Source organism: Cydia splendana, chromosome 4 (assembly GCF_910591565.1).
Source record: "Cydia splendana chromosome 4, ilCydSple1.2, whole genome shotgun sequence".
Taxonomy (NCBI): Eukaryota; Metazoa; Arthropoda; class Insecta; order Lepidoptera; family Tortricidae; genus Cydia; species Cydia splendana.
In genome coordinates, this window is record NC_085963.1 from 24,659,941 (window position 1) to 24,680,793 (window position 20,853).

The window sequence follows — 20,853 nt, forward strand, 5'->3', positions numbered from 1 at the left end:
GGGTGCGCGATCACTCACCTGGGCGGGAAGAGCGCCGGCGCTATGATCATGGCGACGTTGTGCGCGCTCATCTTGTTGGTGGCGGCCCCGGGGTGCGCGATCACTCACCTGGGCGGGAAGAGCGCCGGCGCTATGATCATGGCGACGTTGTGCGCGCTCATCTTGTTGGTGGCGGCCCCGGGGTGCGCGATCACTCACCTGGGCGGGAAGAGCGCCGGCGCTATGATCATGGCGACGTTGTGCGCGCTCATCTTGTTGGTGGCGGCCCCGGGGTGCGCGATCACTCACCTGGGCGGGAAGAGCGCCGGCGCTATGATCATGGCGACGTTGTGCGCGCTCATCTTGTTGGTGGCGGCCCCGGGGTGCGCGATCACTCACCTGGGCGGGAAGAGCGCCGGCGCTATGATCATGGCGACGTTGTGCGCGCTCATCTTGTTGGTGGCGGCCCCGGGGTGCGCGATCACTCACCTGGGCGGGAAGAGCGCCGGCGCTATGATCATGGCGACGTTGTGCGCGCTCATCTTGTTGGTGGCGGCCCCGGGGTGCGCGATCACTCACCTGGGCGGGAAGAGCGCCGGCGCTATGATCATGGCGACGTTGTGCGCGCTCATCTTGTTGGTGGCGGCCCCGGGGTGCGCGATCACTCACCTGGGCGGGAAGAGCGCCGGCGCTATGATCATGGCGACGTTGTGCGCGCTCATCTTGTTGGTGGCGGCCCCGGGGTGCGCGATCACTCACCTGGGCGGGAAGAGCGCCGGCGCTATGATCATGGCGACGTTGTGCGCGCTCATCTTGTTGGTGGCGGCCCCGGGGTGCGCGATCACTCACCTGGGCGGGAAGAGCGCCGGCGCTATGATCATGGCGACGTTGTGCGCGCTCATCTTGTTGGTGGCGGCCCCGGGGTGCGCGATCACTCACCTGGGCGGGAAGAGCGCCGGCGCTATGATCATGGCGACGTTGTGCGCGCTCATCTTGTTGGTGGCGGCCCCGGGGTGCGCGATCACTCACCTGGGCGGGAAGAGCGCCGGCGCTATGATCATGGCGACGTTGTGCGCGCTCATCTTGTTGGTGGCGGCCCCGGGGTGCGCGATCACTCACCTGGGCGGGAAGAGCGCCGGCGCTATGATCATGGCGACGTTGTGCGCGCTCATCTTGTTGGTGGCGGCCCCGGGGTGCGCGATCACTCACCTGGGCGGGAAGAGCGCCGGCGCTATGATCATGGCGACGTTGTGCGCGCTCATCTTGTTGGTGGCGGCCCCGGGGTGCGCGATCACTCACCTGGGCGGGAAGAGCGCCGGCGCTATGATCATGGCGACGTTGTGCGCGCTCATCTTGTTGGTGGCGGCCCCGGGGTGCGCGATCACTCACCTGGGCGGGAAGAGCGCCGGCGCTATGATCATGGCGACGTTGTGCGCGCTCATCTTGTTGGTGGCGGCCCCGGGGTGCGCGATCACTCACCTGGGCGGGAAGAGCGCCGGCGCTATGATCATGGCGACGTTGTGCGCGCTCATCTTGTTGGTGGCGGCCCCGGGGTGCGCGATCACTCACCTGGGCGGGAAGAGCGCCGGCGCTATGATCATGGCGACGTTGTGCGCGCTCATCTTGTTGGTGGCGGCCCCGGGGTGCGCGATCACTCACCTGGGCGGGAAGAGCGCCGGCGCTATGATCATGGCGACGTTGTGCGCGCTCATCTTGTTGGTGGCGGCCCCGGGGTGCGCGATCACTCACCTGGGCGGGAAGAGCGCCGGCGCTATGATCATGGCGACGTTGTGCGCGCTCATCTTGTTGGTGGCGGCGCGCGCCACGATGTCGCGCGCGAGCGTCAGGATGCAGCGCAGCGTGGCGCGCGCCGAGGGAGGCAGCAGCAGCACCAGCAGGTTGAGCGCGCGGCCTTGCGGCGGGCCCGTCAGGGCTGAAATACAAAAAAAAGTTGTAGTACCATAGATTTTTAAAGTAAAAAACTGAGCTGTGGGTATTTAATACTGTAAAAATTAGCATCGGACCGAGCATTAGCCGAAAGCAGAATTATCTGCTTGGCATTTGCGATGACAAGGTGTGAGAATGTCATCGATAATGTCCAAATTTTAACACGTTTATAATGACACTAGCTGTTGCCCGCGACTTCGTCCGCGTGGAATCTTATCTTCAACATTTTACATCTTTAGTACTTTAATTTTCATACCCAAGCAATGTTGAAATTAAGTACTTTATTTTTTAGCAAGTTGTATGAAGTTTTAAGTGAAGTGAATTTTTGATGTTGGTTGCTGAAATTACTTTTCTTGTATTCTCATAATAGGTGCCTATGCCCTTATACAAAGATTCAAGTTCCGCACTCACAAAATATCTGATCTTCATACAAACTTTCAACCCCTTTCTCACCACCTTGTGGGATGATTTTCAAAAATGCTTGAATTAGTTTTTATGTTTTTTAATTTAATACCTTTTTTTGCAAATAGTTCAAGTTCCTAGCTTAAAATTAAATTGACACCCCAAGACGAACTTTCATCCCCTTTTTAACCCCCTTAGGGGTTGAATTTCCAAAAACGTTGCACTTACTTTTTTTTTGTAATCGGCTATTATGTCTTTCTAAGAAGTTTCAAAGCATTTGTAATGGATTCAAACTTTGAACCCCATTTTAACCCTGTTAGGGGATGAATTTTACAAATCGCTGAAATCACTTTTATTGTCTTCTAATAATATCCCCAAATACAAAGATTCAAGTCCCGCGCTCGAAAAATTTTTTGATATCCATACAAACTTTCAACCCCTTTTTCACAACCTTGGGGGATGAATTTTCAAAAACGCTGAAATAAGTTTTCTTGTATTTGAATTTGATACTGTTTTACAAAGTTTCAAGTTCCTAGCTTAAAATAAAATTTGCACCCTCAGACGAACTTTCATCCCCTTTTTAACCCCCTTAGGGGTTGAATTTCCAAAAACGTTGCAGTTACTTTTTTTTTGTAATCGGCTATTATGTCTTTCTAAGAAGTTTCAAAACCATTTGTATTGGAATCAAACTTTCAACCCCTTTTTAACCTTGTTAGGGGATGAATTTTACAAAACTTCTAATAATATCCGTAAATACAAAGATTCAAGTCCCACACTCGAAAAAATGTTTGATATCCATACAAACATTCAACCCCTTTTTCACCACCTTAGGGGATGAATTTTCAAAAACGCTGAAATTAGTTTTCTTGTATTTTAATAATGTATCTTTTTACGAGGATTCAAATTCCTAGCTTAAAAGAAAACTTTAACCTCATACAAACTTTCATCCCCTTTTTAACCCCCTTATGACGGGATGAATTTTGAAAAATCCTTTCTTAGTGGACCCCTAGACCTTATAAGGAATCTAGTTGCCAAATTTGGACTTTCTAGTCCCAGCGGTTTGGGCTGTGCGTTGATTTAAGTCAGTCAGTCAGTCAGTCAGGTCTTTCATGTTTATATATATAGATTAACTAGCTTTTGCCCGCGGCTTCGCACGCGCAGGAGAGTTTTTTTAATAATCTATGTACTTTAATGGTTTTAGGTATTTTGAATGTAAACAAACCGTTTAAGATGATAATTATTTTAAAAACGATGTTTGTGTACTGTTCAATTATTAGAAGGTATATATTTGTAATCTTATAATTTTGTAGCTCAAAAAATTTACTTTAAGGGATTGAATTCTCAAAAGTCTGGATCACGTGTGGCTGTAAATCAGCGTGTATGTTACAACCGTCTATGCTATCTTCGTAATTAGCATTCCCCACCAGGGGCCATAGTTCACGTCGGCTACGTTATATTTTAATTTTGATCCCATTTTTGTAATTTTTGTAATTAGCGTCCCACAAAACCATGGAAATGATACCCATATTGATATTTTGAAATTTCAACCCCATTGCACCCCCACCAGGGGGATGATTGTTCACTTCGGCTACGTTAATTTTAATTTTGATGGCATTTTTGTTATTAGCGGCTCAAAATACTATGAAAACGATACCCATATTGATATTTTGAGATATCAACCCTATTGGGGACTTTTCCCCCTCTTAGGGGCTCAATTTTCAAAAAACCTGAAACACGTGTTTACTCATTTATCTTTAGGAATACTCCTGTGAAATTTTGGAATAAAATAGTCTAACTTATCTTGTTTCCCCACACAAACTTTGGACCCCCATTTCACTCCTTTAGGGGATGAATATTGAAAAATCCTTTCTTAGTGGACACCTAGACCTTATAAGGAATCTAGTTGCCAAATTTGGACTTTCTAGTCCCAGCGGTTTGGGCTGTGCATTGATTTAAGTCAGTCAGTCAGGTCTTTCACGTTTATATATTTAGATTATATAATTATTTAAGAGAAGGTATTTGTAGCCTTATAATTTTGTAGCTCAAAAAATTTACTTTAAGGGATTGCATTCTCAAAAGTCTGGATCACGTGTGCTGTAAATCAGCGTGTATGTTACAACCGTCTACGCTATCTTCGTAATTAGCATTCCCCACCAGGGGCCATAGTTCACGTCGGCTACGTTATATTTTAATTTTGATCCCATTTTTGTAATTAGCGTCCCATAAAACCATGGAAATGATACCCATATTTATATTTTGAAATTTCAACCCCATTGCACCCCCACCAGGGGATGATTGTTCACTTCGGCTACGTTAATTTTAATTTTGATGCCATTTTTGTTATTAGCGTCTCAAAATACAATGAAAACGATACCTATATTGATATTTTGAGATATCAACCCTATTGGGGACTATTTCCCCTCTTAGGGGTTCAATTTTCAAAAAACCTGAAACACGTGTTTACTCATTTATCTTTAGGAATACTCCTGTGAAATTTGGAATAAAATAGTCTAACTAATCCCACAAAACCATGGAAATGATACCCATATTGATATTTTGAAATTTCAACCCCATTGCACCCCCACCAGGGGATGATTGTTCACTTCGGCTACGTTAATTTTAATTTTGATGCCATTTTTGTTATTAGCGTCTCAAAATACTATGAAAACGATACCCATATTGATATTTTGAGATATCAACCCTATTGGGGACTTTTCCCCCTCTTAGGGGTTCAATTTTCAAAAAACCTGAAACACGTGTTTACTTATTTATCTTTAGGAATACTCCTGTGAAATTTGGAATAAAATAGTCTAACTAATCTTGTTTCCCCATACAAACTTTGGACCCTCATTTCACTCCTTTAGGGGATGAATTTTGAAAAATCCTTTCTTAGTGGACACCTAGACCTTATAAGGAATCTAGTTGCCAAATTTGGACTTTCTAGTCCCAGCGGTTTGGGCTGTGCGTTGATTTAAGTCAGTCAGTCAGTCAGTCAGGTCTTTCACGTTTATATATTTAGATGACACTACCACGCGCTCATGCCAGGTAGCGTTGCTCATACTATATTTCAATAGGCGGTCACCCGCTCCGTCCACCTGCGCAAAAAAGTGGAGGCAATTTCGACCCCATCCCGCATCACACACGTGTTAACTTTGACAATATAGTCAAGATTACTCACCATACGTGTGGTAGAAGAGCCTCATCAGCTCCTGCGTGAGCGGAGGCTGCGGCAACGCCCGCAGCAGCCGTTTGAAGACTGCTGCCAGGTCGTGGCTGCTTGCAGCAGCTAAAGCTGCCTCTACTGCGCCACGGTTCTCCGTGTACCAGGAACGCTCTATCAGTTGGCAGAGCGCTTCGATCTGTGGACAAATGGATAGATTTAAAAATCATTGAATTAAGTTGCAAAAACGGGAAAAATCTACATACTTAGGTGCCCGTGATGGTCAAGGAAACCATTTGAAATCTTATTCCATAAAAATCTTTAACCGGGAAGATGGATGGATTTCAACTATCCGGTGTCTGTTATATCCCGTAATTTCACAAATCGAAAAAAATGTTTGAGTTAAATTGATACTATGAGTTTTGAGAGTCGTGAATAATATCGGTTGTAAGTGAGAAAGCGGGTAGAGGGTGCGTAAAAAGTGAACTCATCTATTGCTCGTTTGGCTAACACACACAAATCCAGGTCTCCTCCCATAGCAGCATGTTCTTGGAGCAAGGTTTCGATGGAGACTGAATACTGAGCCCTCTGGAATGTCACCCACCTTGTGCTTATTCCGAGCTACTCGCAGCAGTCCCTCATCTGTCGCCCGCTTGGCCAGCGTGCCGGCTAACGCCCTCAGAACTCCGGGCACGGAACTCCAGGTTTCCTCCCATAGCAGCATGTCCTTGCGGAGTAAAGTTTCGAGGGAGACTCCGAATACTGAGCCCTCTGGAATGTCACCCACCTTGTGCTTATTCCCAGCTACGCGCAGCAGCCCCTCATCTGTCGCCCGCTTGGCCAGCGTGCCGGCTAACGCCCGCAGAACTCCGGGCACGGAACTCCAGGTTTCCTCCCATAGAAGCATGTCCTTGCGGAGTAAAGTTTCGAGGGATACTCCGAATACTGAGCCTTCTGGAATGTCAAGATTAATGGTAAATTTAATCACGGATTGTAGAAATAACATCAGCATAAAATTGAGCCAAACAATCATTGCATTATTACGATTATTCCGAAAATCCTGGAACTAAATTATCGCTACCTTCTTTCCTCTTCTTCTTAGGCGGTTTCCTCTTCTGGAAGGGCAGCGAGTATTTATCGAAGAGTGCAGTCAGCTCCAGCAGGAGGAGTTGCGGCAGACGCTTCAGCTGAGGTTCGCCGATGCTTTCCACGTCCACTACGCTGCCGTCTTCAGGCCATTCCTAAAAACACATAGGGACATCCTTTAAACATTTGGTCGAGCAGAAATAGTATATTACTGTTAGGGCATAAAGTAAGAAATGTCTCCGATTACATTTAATTGTCGGCCTAGATAATAGTCGCGGTCAACAAACATGTGATCTGATGCTTCCTTATTTACTGGCCGAGGTCTGTACTATTTTTCTTCGTAAGTAAACAGCGTTATTAAGATATCCTCACCTCATCGTGGTCCATCATCTGCCGGTCCAGGTTAAACTTGTGTTCGAAGCTGAGTGGTTGCTGCACGGACGCCGCGCTTTTTGCCCGCGACACAACAGTGTGCTTGCTGAAACAGAAATAACCAAAATTTAATTCAACATGTAACATCAACTCGTACAACTATAGGTACAGTCACCACACTGGATTGTTATGTCATTTAGGGTTCTTGCTAAATTGGAAATTCTATAGCGTAAGTATTGCACAACCAATTTAGCTAGGACCCTAAATGGCGCAATAATCGCGGAGCGTGATGGCATAATCTAGACAGGGACAGGGTCTATAGATTGTACGATTTCAGTGAAAATTCCTTTTGCAAGTACCATTGACCGGGGTGACTTTCAAATGCAGGGGCGACTTTAAAATTCTAGTTTTTAGGCCATAATATATATTTATGCGAGATTTTTTACAGTAGGTGAATATGAATATATAGTAATCTAACTAGTTACAGGAACATTTTCAGTAAATAATGAATAATGGTAATTCTATGGCCGTTTTAAAACTATCAAAGTAACCCCTAATTTTCCAAAGTCACCCCGGTCTACGGTACCCTGCCGCGCCTTTCTTTCTATTTTCTTATTTCATAAAGTGCGTGTACCTACAGATTATAGGCGTATGTATTAGCAACAAGCCTTCTTTCTAGAAACGATCACGCATAGAAATCACCATAAAACTGTGCCCCGAGCATTAGCTGTAAAGTTAAGTGCTAAGACAATTCAGTCCATGACACCAGTGGCCACAATGAAGGCATTAGCACTTAGCATTGAGATCAAGTCGTTAAAGAACTGGAGCACAGCGGTTAGGTCTCTTATAGAGAGAATATTAAACTTAACTTATTTTAAGAGGAAAAGTAAATATTTACAATGATTTTAGAAAAAGTTATCAAAGACTGATTTTGTGAGTTTCATGTCACTTGATATAAGGTGCTGATAGACTTGAGCAGAAAATCGAGCATTCGCGTTTTTAAGTAGATTCGGCGAATTGTTTGACGAACGGTTGAGTAGGTACATACTTCTGTTCATGATGGCGTTCGTGATAAAATCGTCGAACAATGGCGTTTGCTCCCGCACGGCCTGATTTGATCGGACAATTTAATCAGATTGGAAAAAAATTGTCCCGTCTGGACTGGGCTTTACTTACACGAAAGGGTCGTTGTCCTTCAGTATTGATCCGTTGATTCGCTCCTTGCCTATTCTTGGACCCTGGACAGTCCCGTATCTTTGGTAACCTAGGAGTTCGATGCCCTCTGAAAAACGATATTATTGTTCAACAAGCAGTTCCTATTGACAAACAGAAGACACAGAGGATAATCCTGGTACAGTCTGCAAGTCTTGCGTAGCAGACAGGTTTTCTCATAGATGCTTTTTGCCGGCGATTTTTAACGGTTTTTTCGAAATTTTTAAAAACCAGTGTTCCTCTTTCGGAGCCTCTAAGTTTAGTGACAAATCTGTTAAGTTGACACAGCTGTAGGTATGTTATCTCTTAGATTTCTGTGACAAAATATCTTATTTGGTTCGGAGGTAGTAAACTTTGATCACTGTCATGTTTGATAGAAATCTTGCCGTCTTTCCAATACTTATAAATTTTGTCCAAAGGCAACAATGGTGCATATCATATGGCATCAACCGGAGACTATGGATTCAAAAGATACAGTTTTTCAATGGTAGATAACACTAAGAAAGGGACTCACTGGTGCGTTGCGTTGTTTTGTGTCGTGTTGTCTTGTGTTGTGTGTGTTGTATTGGGTATGTCATAAAAGATATACGTAAAATGTCGTAGCGTCGACGCTGCGCCTGCGGTGAAATAACGCAACGCCTCAGTGGGACCGGGGCTCTAAGCCTTACCAGTATTCGTAGCTATATCAGCCCAATGCAAGTCATTCGGCTTGAACAGCTCGTGCATGGGTAGTGGAGGTTCCAAGGCAGGTGGAGAGAGACGCGCCCGTCTCGGCGCCGCGGGGGCGGACGGCGTGCGGGCCAGGGGAGAGTGTGTGCCGGTCGGAGGGAAACTGTCGCTGTAACAACAAGGTTTCCTATTATATTTCAGTCATTTGATGTTTGTAATTATTGAGGATTTCTTGTTATTAAATTACATCCTAAAACTAAAGTATAAGTCAAGTCAAGTCACTGCAACTAATCTACCTAACAATATTGTCTAAGTTTTGATCTCTCATTGGTTCTTAACGTTTTAGTGATAAGGGACCACAAATTATTTTTATACATGAGCATCAAATCAACTGTTCATGAGCATCAACCGTGTAGGGTGTGAACGCTAAATGATATTAACAATCAAATTGTCAATTTAATTTCTGATCTAATAGGTGATTCGATTTTCTCGTCTGGACGGGTGGACGGGCCTTAACACTTTCGGAGCCGGGCGCCCCGTTTCCAGTACAAATTGAACACACAAACGTGTTCTTGGCAGTGAATGTGTTAAGAATTCAATTTTGACAGTTGAGTCGAAATCGTTTAGGAAAATAGGCGTCTTTCCGGTGGCCAATACAATAGTAAAATATTTGTGTACATGTATACATTTTTCTCAGGCCTCCTTTCATTACAGCTTCTAAGAAATAGGTTTCCATAATACCTCAGAGTTCAGGTTAAAAAATTACGCCTTATGATGTCCATACTAAAAAAGTTTTTTTGACTCAGTTATTATTTGACCCTTATACCCAAGGCAGTAAGTACTACTAGGAAAACCAAAAACTATGATTGAAAATTCACAATTTTATTTCACAGTAGATATATTGTTTAACACAATATTTCTGTGCCTACGAAGAAATCAGTTATTTTTGATTAATTTTCGGAATCCATCCATCTTTCTCATTGTTAAACATAAGGTTGTCTCTTTCTCTTTCGGTGTGCGGAAGCTCGTTAGCACGTGCACATTTTCTCGCTTGCCTAATCTCGACTAAAAGCAACTTGTACAATTTGTACAAGGTAAGCGCTTCCATTTTGGAATGCCTATAACAAATCTTGAGTTATCATTGTGTAATATAAGATTTATGATGCATTATCATCTCAATGATAATCTCATAAAGTAGTCAGTTTACTCTTTCTACTTCTGACGGATGATAAAAAGTAATAACACAAATTATATCTCATATTTCAGTACCATGTCCATCAGCTTTATTTATCTGTACAGAGTTCCTTTTCAGCAATCCCAACTGCCCCTCCAACAAGACGTCCATAATGGCTTTCTTCGCAAAGATCTGCTGCCTCGCATTCAACTTTCTCAACTCCGTAGCCATCACTTTACCCCACAAGTCAAATTCATCCTCTTCATGCACTATAGAAGTCTGTAGCACACTTGCTTGCTGTGACTGTGGTTGATTTGGTGTGGTGGTGCGGTAAATTAATTTCGGTGTTGATTTTTCTGAGGTTTTCGAGAGGCACAGTGGTGGCGGGCTTGGAGTGTCATTTTGCCAGTACTTTACGTCACTTTCTGGTATTTCTAAGTGTTCCACATCTTCCAAATGGTCTTCCTAGAGAAAGTAATAAGTTTATTATTAACAATGGCGAATTAAGAGCTGTTTCCCAATGACGTCCAGTAGTATGCATAATAGGATCCCACAACAGAATCCTCGTGTGAAAGTTACTATATTAGTACACCTATACTACTAAAACGGAATCCTGCAAAAAACCGTTCCTGCAAAAAAACTGGACGTAAGTGGGAAACAGCTCTAAGGCGACAAAAAAATCTGGTATATGGATAGGGTGTTGTGCCTGGATTTCTATGAGATATGAGAGATACTTTATCGTCACTTGAAACTTAAATAATTATGTCTAAATTTATCACTTTTAATTAAAAAACTTGGCCACCTCTTTTTATAAACTACACTACAGTGAAAACATTTTATTAAATGTAGATGTCTTATACTGATGATATGAATAGTTGACCGAAGCGAAGCGAAGGTCTACGTTTTGACTCGGACATTTTGCTTTCGTATGTCCGGATGTTCTCCTCTACAGGTCGCAATTCTTAACCGATTCTCGTGAAATTTTGTGACCGAATTTTATGACTAAATAAAATTTTTTTGTCAATCCGGTTTTTGGAAATTTTTAAAAATGGCGGAGTCGTGATACCTGGCGCCTAAACAAATAGTCGTATCGATATCATAAGACTTTTTTCTTTTTGAAACATGTTTACAGAGTTAATAGCAAAAAATGCAGAAAAAAATTATCGCTGGTTTAGGCGGTATTTAGATATTTAATTTTAACTAATTTTAATTTGAGAAGGAGTAGCTAAATTTCGTCAACCCATCTAAGAACTATTTGGCTCAGTTTGTAAACGTTCGCTTTTTCTGTTTGCACAGAGGGTCTGGGTTCGATCCCCAGTAATTGTATGCTGGGATATTATAACTTTTTGTATTTTTTTACACATAAATTTCGTATTGTTTTTCTTTAATTTACTATACACCGTGTTTTTATTGAATTCCGTTAACTTCGGGGTATAGTTAAGTACGTTTATAAGAACTAAATGGCATAGTTAATTTTCAAAAAAAAAATTTTTTTTTGTTTTCTTTTTTGTTTTTTTTTTGTTTAAAAAGTAATTAAATGTAGCATATAGCGTTGTTGTAACACGGACATTACATTTAACTCAACCAAACAATTGAAATCTGTGACATATCAATGTCATTTCGTACATCAATCGACCGAGATTGTACTTAAGTTTAGTAGCAAATGTATGAACTCATTCTAAACACTAATCAATATGTAAGCCGGCCCTAAGGCAAGTGTACACGCTTGTAGAGGCCTTATAGTAAAAAAATAAATTATGGATTATCTCCGAAATGGACTTAATTAGAATATCGGTGTCTTTGAGAAAGTTACTTGATTTAAGCTCAGGAATGCACCCTTGAAATTAACGGAAATCAAAAAAAACACGGTGTATTTAAAGCTCTTAGCACCATGTTATTTCAAGCTCTGCTCGCGAGGTCTACAGCTCACAGAGCCACTAGTAAAGTTAATCTTGGTTACAGCAACAATTGATTTGGTCAATTGACTGTACTTTAAAAAAATCATACCTCTTGGTCGTCAAAGGAATCAGCCACACTAATTTCCATTTCTTCACATTTCAGCTCATCATAAGTTGCATCAACATCAATTTCATTTTCCACCTCCCCCGATCCCAGGATAAATTTCATCTCATTATACCAGTACAAATTCGGCGGAGGATCCCCTGGCTTAAGCTTCACATAATATTTTCTGAAAGTCGACCTCAGCGAGTTCAATTTTCTCTTCATATCGCGCAAACTTGCCGTTGGATAATGCTCTCTGTACTTCTTCAACAATACCAGATAACATTTCTTCTTCATGATATGGTCACGGTAACTTTCGCATTTCGAGTTCCATAGCGTCGGTAGCAGTTTGTAATGTTTTATGAATTCAATTGTAAATTCTCTGTCCTTTGTCGTTACACTAGTCATTATTAAGTTTTCGATTTGAAACTTTTTGAATGTTCAAGGATTCGGCGGGTTAGGAAGCGAGTCGACATGGAGTCGACAGCTAAACACCATCAATATGATCCAGTCAATATAACCATTAACTTATCATCAATCTTCGTTGGCATTCCAATCGTAAAATGGCAATGTTATCTCACTTCATCGAAACAACGATGTTCGGGATGTATTTATCACACTTTTTTCACTTGTTTTTAATAGCCCAAAAACAATTGACCACATTTTTTTACTTTTATTTTGTGTTGATAATTTATTGTCAATATTTATGTATGTATTTAATTATTTATCGTCCATAGTTTCGTTCGAGTGATGAGCGAGTTGACGACGTTGACGTCGAAAATATTTTTCTTCTGACGGTTAAATGCGCAGTGTTGCCAGTTTTGAAAATTAATATGTCACAAGCGATTTATAGCCGGTTTAGACTCTCGTCTCGCGGCTCGGCTCGCGGCGCGTCTCGTAGCTCGCCTCGAGTGGCCTTGACCGCATGAGCCCGTCGAGCTAATGATTACACTCTCGCCTCGTGGCTCAGCTCGAGGCTCGTCTCATGGCTCGTAAGCTCGTCGAGCTAATATATTTTAAACAATAACGGCACGGCATAAGGTTTATAATCGAATGACAAGCCGAACGCGAGTGTGAACGAAAGCGCGCGTCCCGCGCGAGCCCCTTTGGCTCGTGCCCAAAAAACCGCTCCTCCACGCGAGCCAGGCGAGCGCGAGCCGAGCCACGAGACGAGCCGCGAGCCCACCGCTTACACTCGCGTTTCGTGGCGCGGCTCGCGGCTCGTCTCGTGGCTCGCGCGAGAGTCTAAACCGGCTATTACATTCTCGCGCGAGCCACGAGACGAGCCGCGAGCCGCGCCACGAGACGCGAGTGTAAGCGGTGCGCTCGCGGCTCGTCTCGTGGCTCGCAAGCTCGTCGTGCTAATATAATTTAAACACTAACGGCACGGCATAAGGTTAATAACCGAATGACAAGCCGAACGCGAGTGTATCGAGGCGAGCCACAAGACGCGCCGCGAGCCGAGCCGCGTGCCGCGAGTCTAAGCCGGCTATCATAGTCGGTTTAGACTCTCGCGCGAGCCACGAGACGAGCCGCGAGCCGCGCCACGAGACGCGAGTGTGAACGGAAGGCTCGTGACTCGTCTCGAGGCTCGGCTCGCGCTCGCCTGGCTCGCGTGGAGGAGCGGTTTTTTGGGCACGAGTCAAAGGGGCTCGCGCGGGACGCGCACTTGCGTTCACACTCGCGTTCGACTTGTCATTCGATTATAAACCTTATGCCGTGCCGTTAGTGTTTAAAATATATTAGCTCGACGAGCTTACGAGCCATGAGACGAGCCTCGAGTCGAGCCACGAGGCGAGAGTGTAATCATTAGCTCGACGGGCTCATGCGCTCAAGGCCCACTCGAGGCGAGCCACGAGACGCGCCGCGAGACGAGCCGCGAGCCGAGAGTCTAAACCGGCTATCAGAGTTTCCATTTGCACCAAATTTGTCAGTAAATAAGAACAATAAAACTATACTTATCCTTTTCTTTTGGGTGCTAGTACTAGTGTAAGACAAAGATAGTATAATTCTCTCTGTATATGTTTGAAATGAGACAGTCCTTTGACAAACTTAGATACTGCGTCAAGCAAATCTTGTCAGTAAAAAAAGGCGCGAATTTCGAATTTTCTATGGGACGATATCCCTTCGCGCCCATGGTATAATAATATACTCCGTGTTTTATTAGACCATGTTCGCGCCTACATTTTTCAAATTTGCCGCCTTTTTCTCCTGACAAGATTTGCTTGACGCAGTATACCTAAGGATAAAATATTATAGAATTTGTTAATGAGATGATTTTGATAGTGTTTTGATAAAAACTTTGTGCACAATTATATTTAAAAATCGATTAATAATATGACTTCAACACTTATCTTGTAACTCGTTACGACAAAGGAAATGATTTATAAAATTAAATTACCATGATTATTTTATACACAGCGCCAAAAAATGGGTTCATCAATCATCACACACACAGACACAAAACTGGAAAGACGCACTTTGCGTTTAATTGCATTAATGTGGTTAATCATAAAAGTTTGCACACGTGATGTAATTGTCACTTTTCCCAACCAATTTCTAGAAAACAATTTCCGTCAATAGAAAAGAGCGGCAAATTAAAAAAATGTAGGCGTGAACGGTTATCGTCCCATAGAAAATTTGAATTTAGCGCCTTTTTCTACTGACAAACTTGTTTGACCGGCTATAGTTAAGTTACTACAGGAGCCCAGGCTGGTAAATAAATAAATAAAGGAAAAAAAAAAAAAAAAAAAAAAAAAAAAAAAAAAAAAAAAAAAAAAAGCTCAGTATACTTGCGTTACCAAAAGTGGTCAAGTTATTGATTTGTACATAACAGCACCTCATACTATTTTTTGTCGATGCATACTCGAATCACTTGGCCCGCTCACCTTTTTCGTACTGCTGTTTACACGATATATACGACATAAACTGAGCAAGTGTGTCATCGGAAGCTCCGTGTGCAAGCGCTAGGGTGAAATCTAATACCTTTAAACGAGCAATTCTTGTATATTTATATGTATATATATTTCGGGGATCTCGGAAACGGCTCTAACGATTTCGATGAAATTTGCTATAAGTATGGGGGTTTTCGGGGGCGAAAAATCGATCTAGCTAGGTCTTATCTCTGGGAAAACGCACATTCTGGCGTTTTTATATGTTTTCCAAGCAAAGCTCGGTCTCCCAGATATTGAAACTTTAAATTACTCACAGCAAAACAGGCGGTTACTCCGGGTACAATAAACTGGATAAATTAAGTATAGGTGGGTATCTTCATATTTCTCTAATAATTTGTATCTTGTGCTTCTAACCTAGTTTTTTAAAAATTACCTAATGTTACTAACGTATCTAATTAGAGTTTTAGTTAATTTTATTGTAAATGGAATGTAGGTATATGGAATTTTATTCTGAAATAAATTATTTGAATTTGAATTTGAATATGCCCAGGACACAGCATTATTCTGACTGACTCCGCTCTCAAAGTCGAAAGAAAATAATAATGAACTAATCACGAATAAAACAAGACAAGGTTGTTCTTCACTTTCAGATACCCACGATTAAGAACCGTTTACTAGACAATGTTTTGCAGAATTAAAGAGTCTGCAATTCCACCATACTTGTAAAAAAATTGAAATAGATGCATCGCACAATCCACGGAATCAATTGAACTTACAATTTTCCGGTGCACTTCTCAAGTGCGAAAGAAAAATGGCGTCGGGATATCCGCCATATAATTGTCAGTATGGCTTTCCTGCCGCTTGCACAACGTTCGCACGCTTCCGAGAGGTGTTTATCCACAATGATCTTTGATGGTTTTCCGGAATATGCTAATGAGTGTCTTGAATATAGTCATTTTGTAGTGAATTGATATTTTATCTGCGGTGACGTTCAGCCGATTATATCTAACCACTAGAATAGACTGGCTGGAGATCTAACCCGAATTTAAATATAAGCTTGAAGAACACAAGTAGGTAGTGGACACTTGGATTCGTCAACTATTTTTGATAGTACGTCGCATCGTCTGTACGTATTCCCTTAATATGACTATGACTTCTTGTCTTGGTAGGATGTACCTGACTGAGTAAATTAGTCTAATCCGGATAATTCCTACTAGTCCAAATAAATCCAGATTTCAAGCCCCACCACAAATCAACATATGTTACTTATAGTAAACACAATGGCTATATCTACAGTACTTACACAAAATCTGGAGGCGTGTGGTCGGGTTTACTGGGGGGCAGCCGCAGCCCCCATTGGGCCATTGCCCAAAGCCCCGAGCCGTAGTCTTTATTCCAAGGAGTCAGGCGTCGCAGTTCAGGACCTCTTTGAGATCAGGAACATAGTGGCTCTACAGTACTTACACAAAATCTGGAGGTGTGTGATCGGCCCATTCTACTGGGGGGCTGCCGGAGCCCCCACTGGGCAAAGAATCCAAGGAGTCGGGCGTCGCGCTTCGGGACCTCGGCTCGCTGCCACTCGAGTTCTGGAACAATTAACAAGTTGTTATGCTTTGGAACTTTAAAGCAATAGTGCAAAATTAGCTTAGCCGGACTCTAAACGTGGTGCAAAACGGTAAGAAAAGTCTAAATTCGAAATTCTGCAGCTCTCTCTCTGCAGAATTTCGAGAGAGATAGAGAGAGAGAGAGAGAGAGAGAGAGAGAGAGAGAGGATGGAAAGAGAGACAGTTCCGTAACAAACTCGGCATATTCACTAATAAGTTGATCGATCGATAACATACTCTACACAGGCCATTGAGGCATTACTGGGGGCTAGGCACATGCCAATCATACATCGAAAAGAATGTATTTACATGTTTATAACGAACAAACGAACTTTAAACTTAATCACATCTGCATCAAAGCTCCAAGAAAACTGCGAAAAAACCTCAATCGACGCATCACTTACCCACGAAGCTTATACTTAAAACAAGAAAACACTTTCTACCTATTAGGCGTCCAAATAATTACATAAGCACATGTGACAATAGCCCGTATATCAGCGTTTCTCAACAATCATCCTCCTCTGCCACCGTAAGACAAGAAACCGTAACTTCATATGAGTTACGTAATGACATAGGGGCTATTCATAAATTACGTCATTTCAAATTAGGGGGGGGGGGGTCTGGACATCGGATGACGGTAGCATGAAGTAGGAGGAAATGGGGTCATTTGATGCATGATTTTTGGATGATTATAGGGGGGGGGGGTTCAAAATCGTCATAAATCGATGACGTAATTTATGGACAGCCCCATATGACTTCTTGAGCTGGGAGTCATTAAAAGCTGTAGCTTTCTAAATGCGGTGTTTCCATTAGTTTGTGGTCTTAAAAGGGTACCTAAGCTGTGGTAATAGCAAATTAGCAAGTGTTGGTTGTTTGGAGACTTAAAGTATGTGGTTATAGAGTAAACCATTACAATGCGTTCGTATTGTATTATTTAACTGCTATTAAAGTACCTACGTACTTTCTTACGTGCTATCTAATGTTGTGTCAGAAAGTTTTTTCGGAGCGGCGTATTGATACAAGTTTATTTAGATATTTTGCTGAAAGATATACTTCCTAAAGAGTCCGCAATCTCGTCGCGCAGTCAACATGACAGTGTAGGTCAGGGACTAAAAAGACACCCTAATTTTAATATGAATAATTACGTCCTAAAATAAACAGCCAAGTGATGCCCACTGTTACACCAGTACCTATAGATACCAATGGCGACTGTGATACAGATAATATTTTCCTTCGTAAAGCCTAGCAGTTTTTGAAGATGTGGTAAAACAAAATGTATCAGGGTTATCCGTTATCGTTTTCCGTTCCAAGTATACCTAATATCCAGCATATGCATAATATCCCCAGTCTAAACTAATTAGTGTAAGTAACAGTTAAAGCCCCGCGACCGTACCATATTAGTGGCACAGCTCTAGCACCGTATAAGGCCTTTAAGGCATTTTTATAGATTGCCCTCTTCCGCCGTGGCCCTTATAAGGGCGTTGATGTGATTGCCATAGGAAGTCTGTTTGGCCGTCTGAACGTAATTAGATTAGTTTATAGGTTCCTTCGGGGCTTGATTGATGGTAACAGACTAACAGTAAAACTGTTAATAGTTTGTTGACTTTATACCGTTCTTTATACAGTTACTAGACCCGCCCCGGCTTCGCACGGGTTACACAAAACCTTAACAAAATATACACCTAAACCTTCCTCAACATACATACCTATACACAAACAGACAGACGCGGCGGGGGACTTTGTTTTATAAGGTGTAGTGACTGTAAAATCCCGCAAGGCGTAATACGGAAGACCAGCATTTAAATACCGTCCTATCCGGTGATCAGAACTGGTATAAATGTCTGTCAGTAGGAGCAAGTAACCTGTTCTTGACAACTTTGTTTATGCGCCGAGGAATAGATGCTCTTCGATGGATGCCGAGTAATTGGTTGGCAAGGACTCTAGTTTTTGTGTTTTCTGACGGTAAATGTAAGTTTGTGGGTTTGTAGACGTTTTTTATAGTTGTTGCTTTTATTGCAAATGCATAGGGATATTTCTTGCACTTTTATTTGAAAATTCCAAAGTACGAGTAAGTAAACTTTTTGAATGTAAATGCAATTAAATTTGTTGGTACTTCCCTAGAATCAAATTCACATGTGAACAGGTAGGTAGATTATAATCATTCGCAACATGAGGAATTTAAACATTTGTTATTGCTATTAGGAAACAAATTAAATTATTTTATGAATTAACTATTTTATTTGTATGTGTGTGTAATTTGTTATTCATCTGTTATTAATATACCTACCTAAGAATGGACGAGAGCTGTCAAACTGACATGAAAGGCTTCAATTAAATTTGTAAACTTGAAATTCAAATAGGCCTCTTGTTGTTCTACAAGCACGGCGATTCAAAATCGGAATCGAATGCGACTTGAATCGATAATCGTAAATTGAGAACTAGGTTTATTGTTGATGTGGAATCATACCTTTACTTGGAAGTGACACATAATCGAGGGCAATGTTTAATGGGAAAGCCAGTTGTTTTACCTACCGATAAAGATTGTGTTCATCAGACTGAAAAGGACAATAAAGTGCTCTTAGTATGTACTTAATAACTCACGTACTTAGTGACAGCTTAAAGCATACTTTGTGAAAGCCATTGTGCATTAAGTAAGTTGCGAAAAATTTCCAAAAAGTTTTCCGGTAAATTTCACAGGAAGCAAAGGAACTATAATTTTGGAAATATAAATTCATTCCTATACAAAAATATGCGAACTTTCCATTACCAGGTGATCGCATTTTTTAAACTCTTGAGGGTTCATCAGTACGGAAAACTGTCTCAATTGTTTTTGCCATACATATTATCGGCTGTTATTTAGTGTTTAAGCAACGTTCGACTCTGAACCTTCATTTTAATTGGCTTCCTAAATAAGAGATCTCAATCCGATATGATTTGCTAAACATGTATTTTTGATGTAGTTACGTAGGCAGTTCGCGAGCGGCATTAGTTGATTTAAGGCAACATCATTACAAACTCAAAAACCCTGGTATTTCTAAACAAGTTAGGCTCAAATGTAACGATTATGCGTTAATTCGAAAACGATTTCCATCGCAATCAGCACTGGTTCGGCATTGAGCATGAAACTAGAAATCGTTAACGATGTAGTTTCCTGTAAGGGCCGTTCTGCCGTTCAGCTAATCAAGGTTTCTTTAATACCAGATCTCTTGAGATGTTAGGTGAGTTATGTTGACAAGACGTATAAAACTAACTGCGTAACAGGTAGGTATTCGCTACGGAGCGTAAACGATTGACATGTTGGCTACGCACCCAGCCAGCTTTATCAGTAGAAAAAGGGAAATTTGGAATTTCGTGTCTTTTTTACTGGCAAAGCAAAGGTATTTTAAAAGTGTATCTACTTACATTTAAATGCATTGATAGTCAAAGGAGTCAACTCTATCGGTTTCAAAACCTTATTATGTACATAGATAACTATGTTTACATAACACAAACTATCTAATTGGGCCCGTAATCTTATCTTCCATCGTTTCGGTTGTTGCTCCAAATCCTATTACCCGCGTCCTGTTTCGACATGACTTGGATCATTAACTTCCCGGTCGAATTGATGGGCTTGAGAGTTTGTTTATGTACATACTTTAGCTTTTCAGCCATTCAAGGAGCGCCTAACGGCAGCTAAAAAGCTTTCGATTTTTAAAATAAGATAACATTTTGACATGGGAGAGAGTGGGGTACAGTGGATCATAGTCCACAGAGGATCTTAGTCCATAGTCGATCTTTTTCTATACCTTCTTAACCAATCAAGGTCAAGCATAGTATGTACGCACGGTCGCAAAAGACAAGATCAAAGAAGAATCCTTTTTAATACAGTTGCTCAAAAAGTGCTACTTTACGTAGCTGTTTAGCGTGCGGAAAGTTGGTTATCTCGAACTAGTGATTTTTACTTTTCCAATTTTTTTAAATTTATACTTGTTCCAATTCACGACTACTTATTGATGAGTGTTAATATTCGTTTCCTTTAAACGTCGTAATCAGCATAAAAACCTACTGTTAATGTAAGAATGTGAAAAATATACATATTTCATATTTTAATACTTACCTCTTCATCATTATAACACGTTTATTTTTTAATATTGAATATTGAAAATTCCGTTCTTAATAAGTTGTCTGAATGGAACGGAATAGCTGCCAAACGCCCATAGATATAATATACTTAAAGACGACGTCTAAGCGAGCTGTCACTGTTACCACTTTTGTTTAGTGTACGATTAACAATGTTTTACTTATTTTTTCGCAACTGTATTAAAAAACGTCGTTCGATACACGTGCGGAAATGTCATTCTTCACTCGTCCCGA

The 20,853-nt window shown here is 41.8% G+C and overlaps 2 protein-coding genes across 5 annotated transcripts in view; both read right to left on the bottom strand.

Annotated features, from left to right (window-relative positions):
- LOC134790125 (rho GTPase-activating protein conundrum) overlaps nt 1–20,853 on the bottom strand; it is a 169,771-nt gene that overhangs the window by 3,116 nt on the left and 145,802 nt on the right. For 3 of the 4 annotated variants that reach the window (XM_063760912.1, XM_063760914.1, XM_063760915.1), the window contains 8 exons: nt 16,361–16,482; nt 8,827–8,996; nt 8,123–8,228; nt 6,947–7,052; nt 6,570–6,729; nt 6,093–6,259; nt 5,507–5,687; nt 1,729–1,912 (listed from right to left, as the gene is read on the bottom strand). In XM_063760912.1, the coding sequence (XP_063616982.1) occupies nt 1,729–1,912; nt 5,507–5,687; nt 6,093–6,259; nt 6,570–6,729; nt 6,947–7,052; nt 8,123–8,228; nt 8,827–8,996; nt 16,361–16,482 (1,196 nt within the window). The other variant, XM_063760913.1, reaches the window with a different exon arrangement.
- Nucleotides 9,831–12,621, bottom strand: LOC134790126 (uncharacterized). The gene is made up of 2 exons (XM_063760916.1): nt 12,009–12,621; nt 9,831–10,466 (listed from the first exon to the last, which is right to left on the bottom strand). The coding sequence occupies exons 1-2, from the start codon at nt 12,408–12,410 to the stop codon at nt 10,083–10,085; spliced, it is 786 nt and encodes a 261-aa protein (XP_063616986.1). The 5' UTR covers nt 12,411–12,621; the 3' UTR covers nt 9,831–10,082.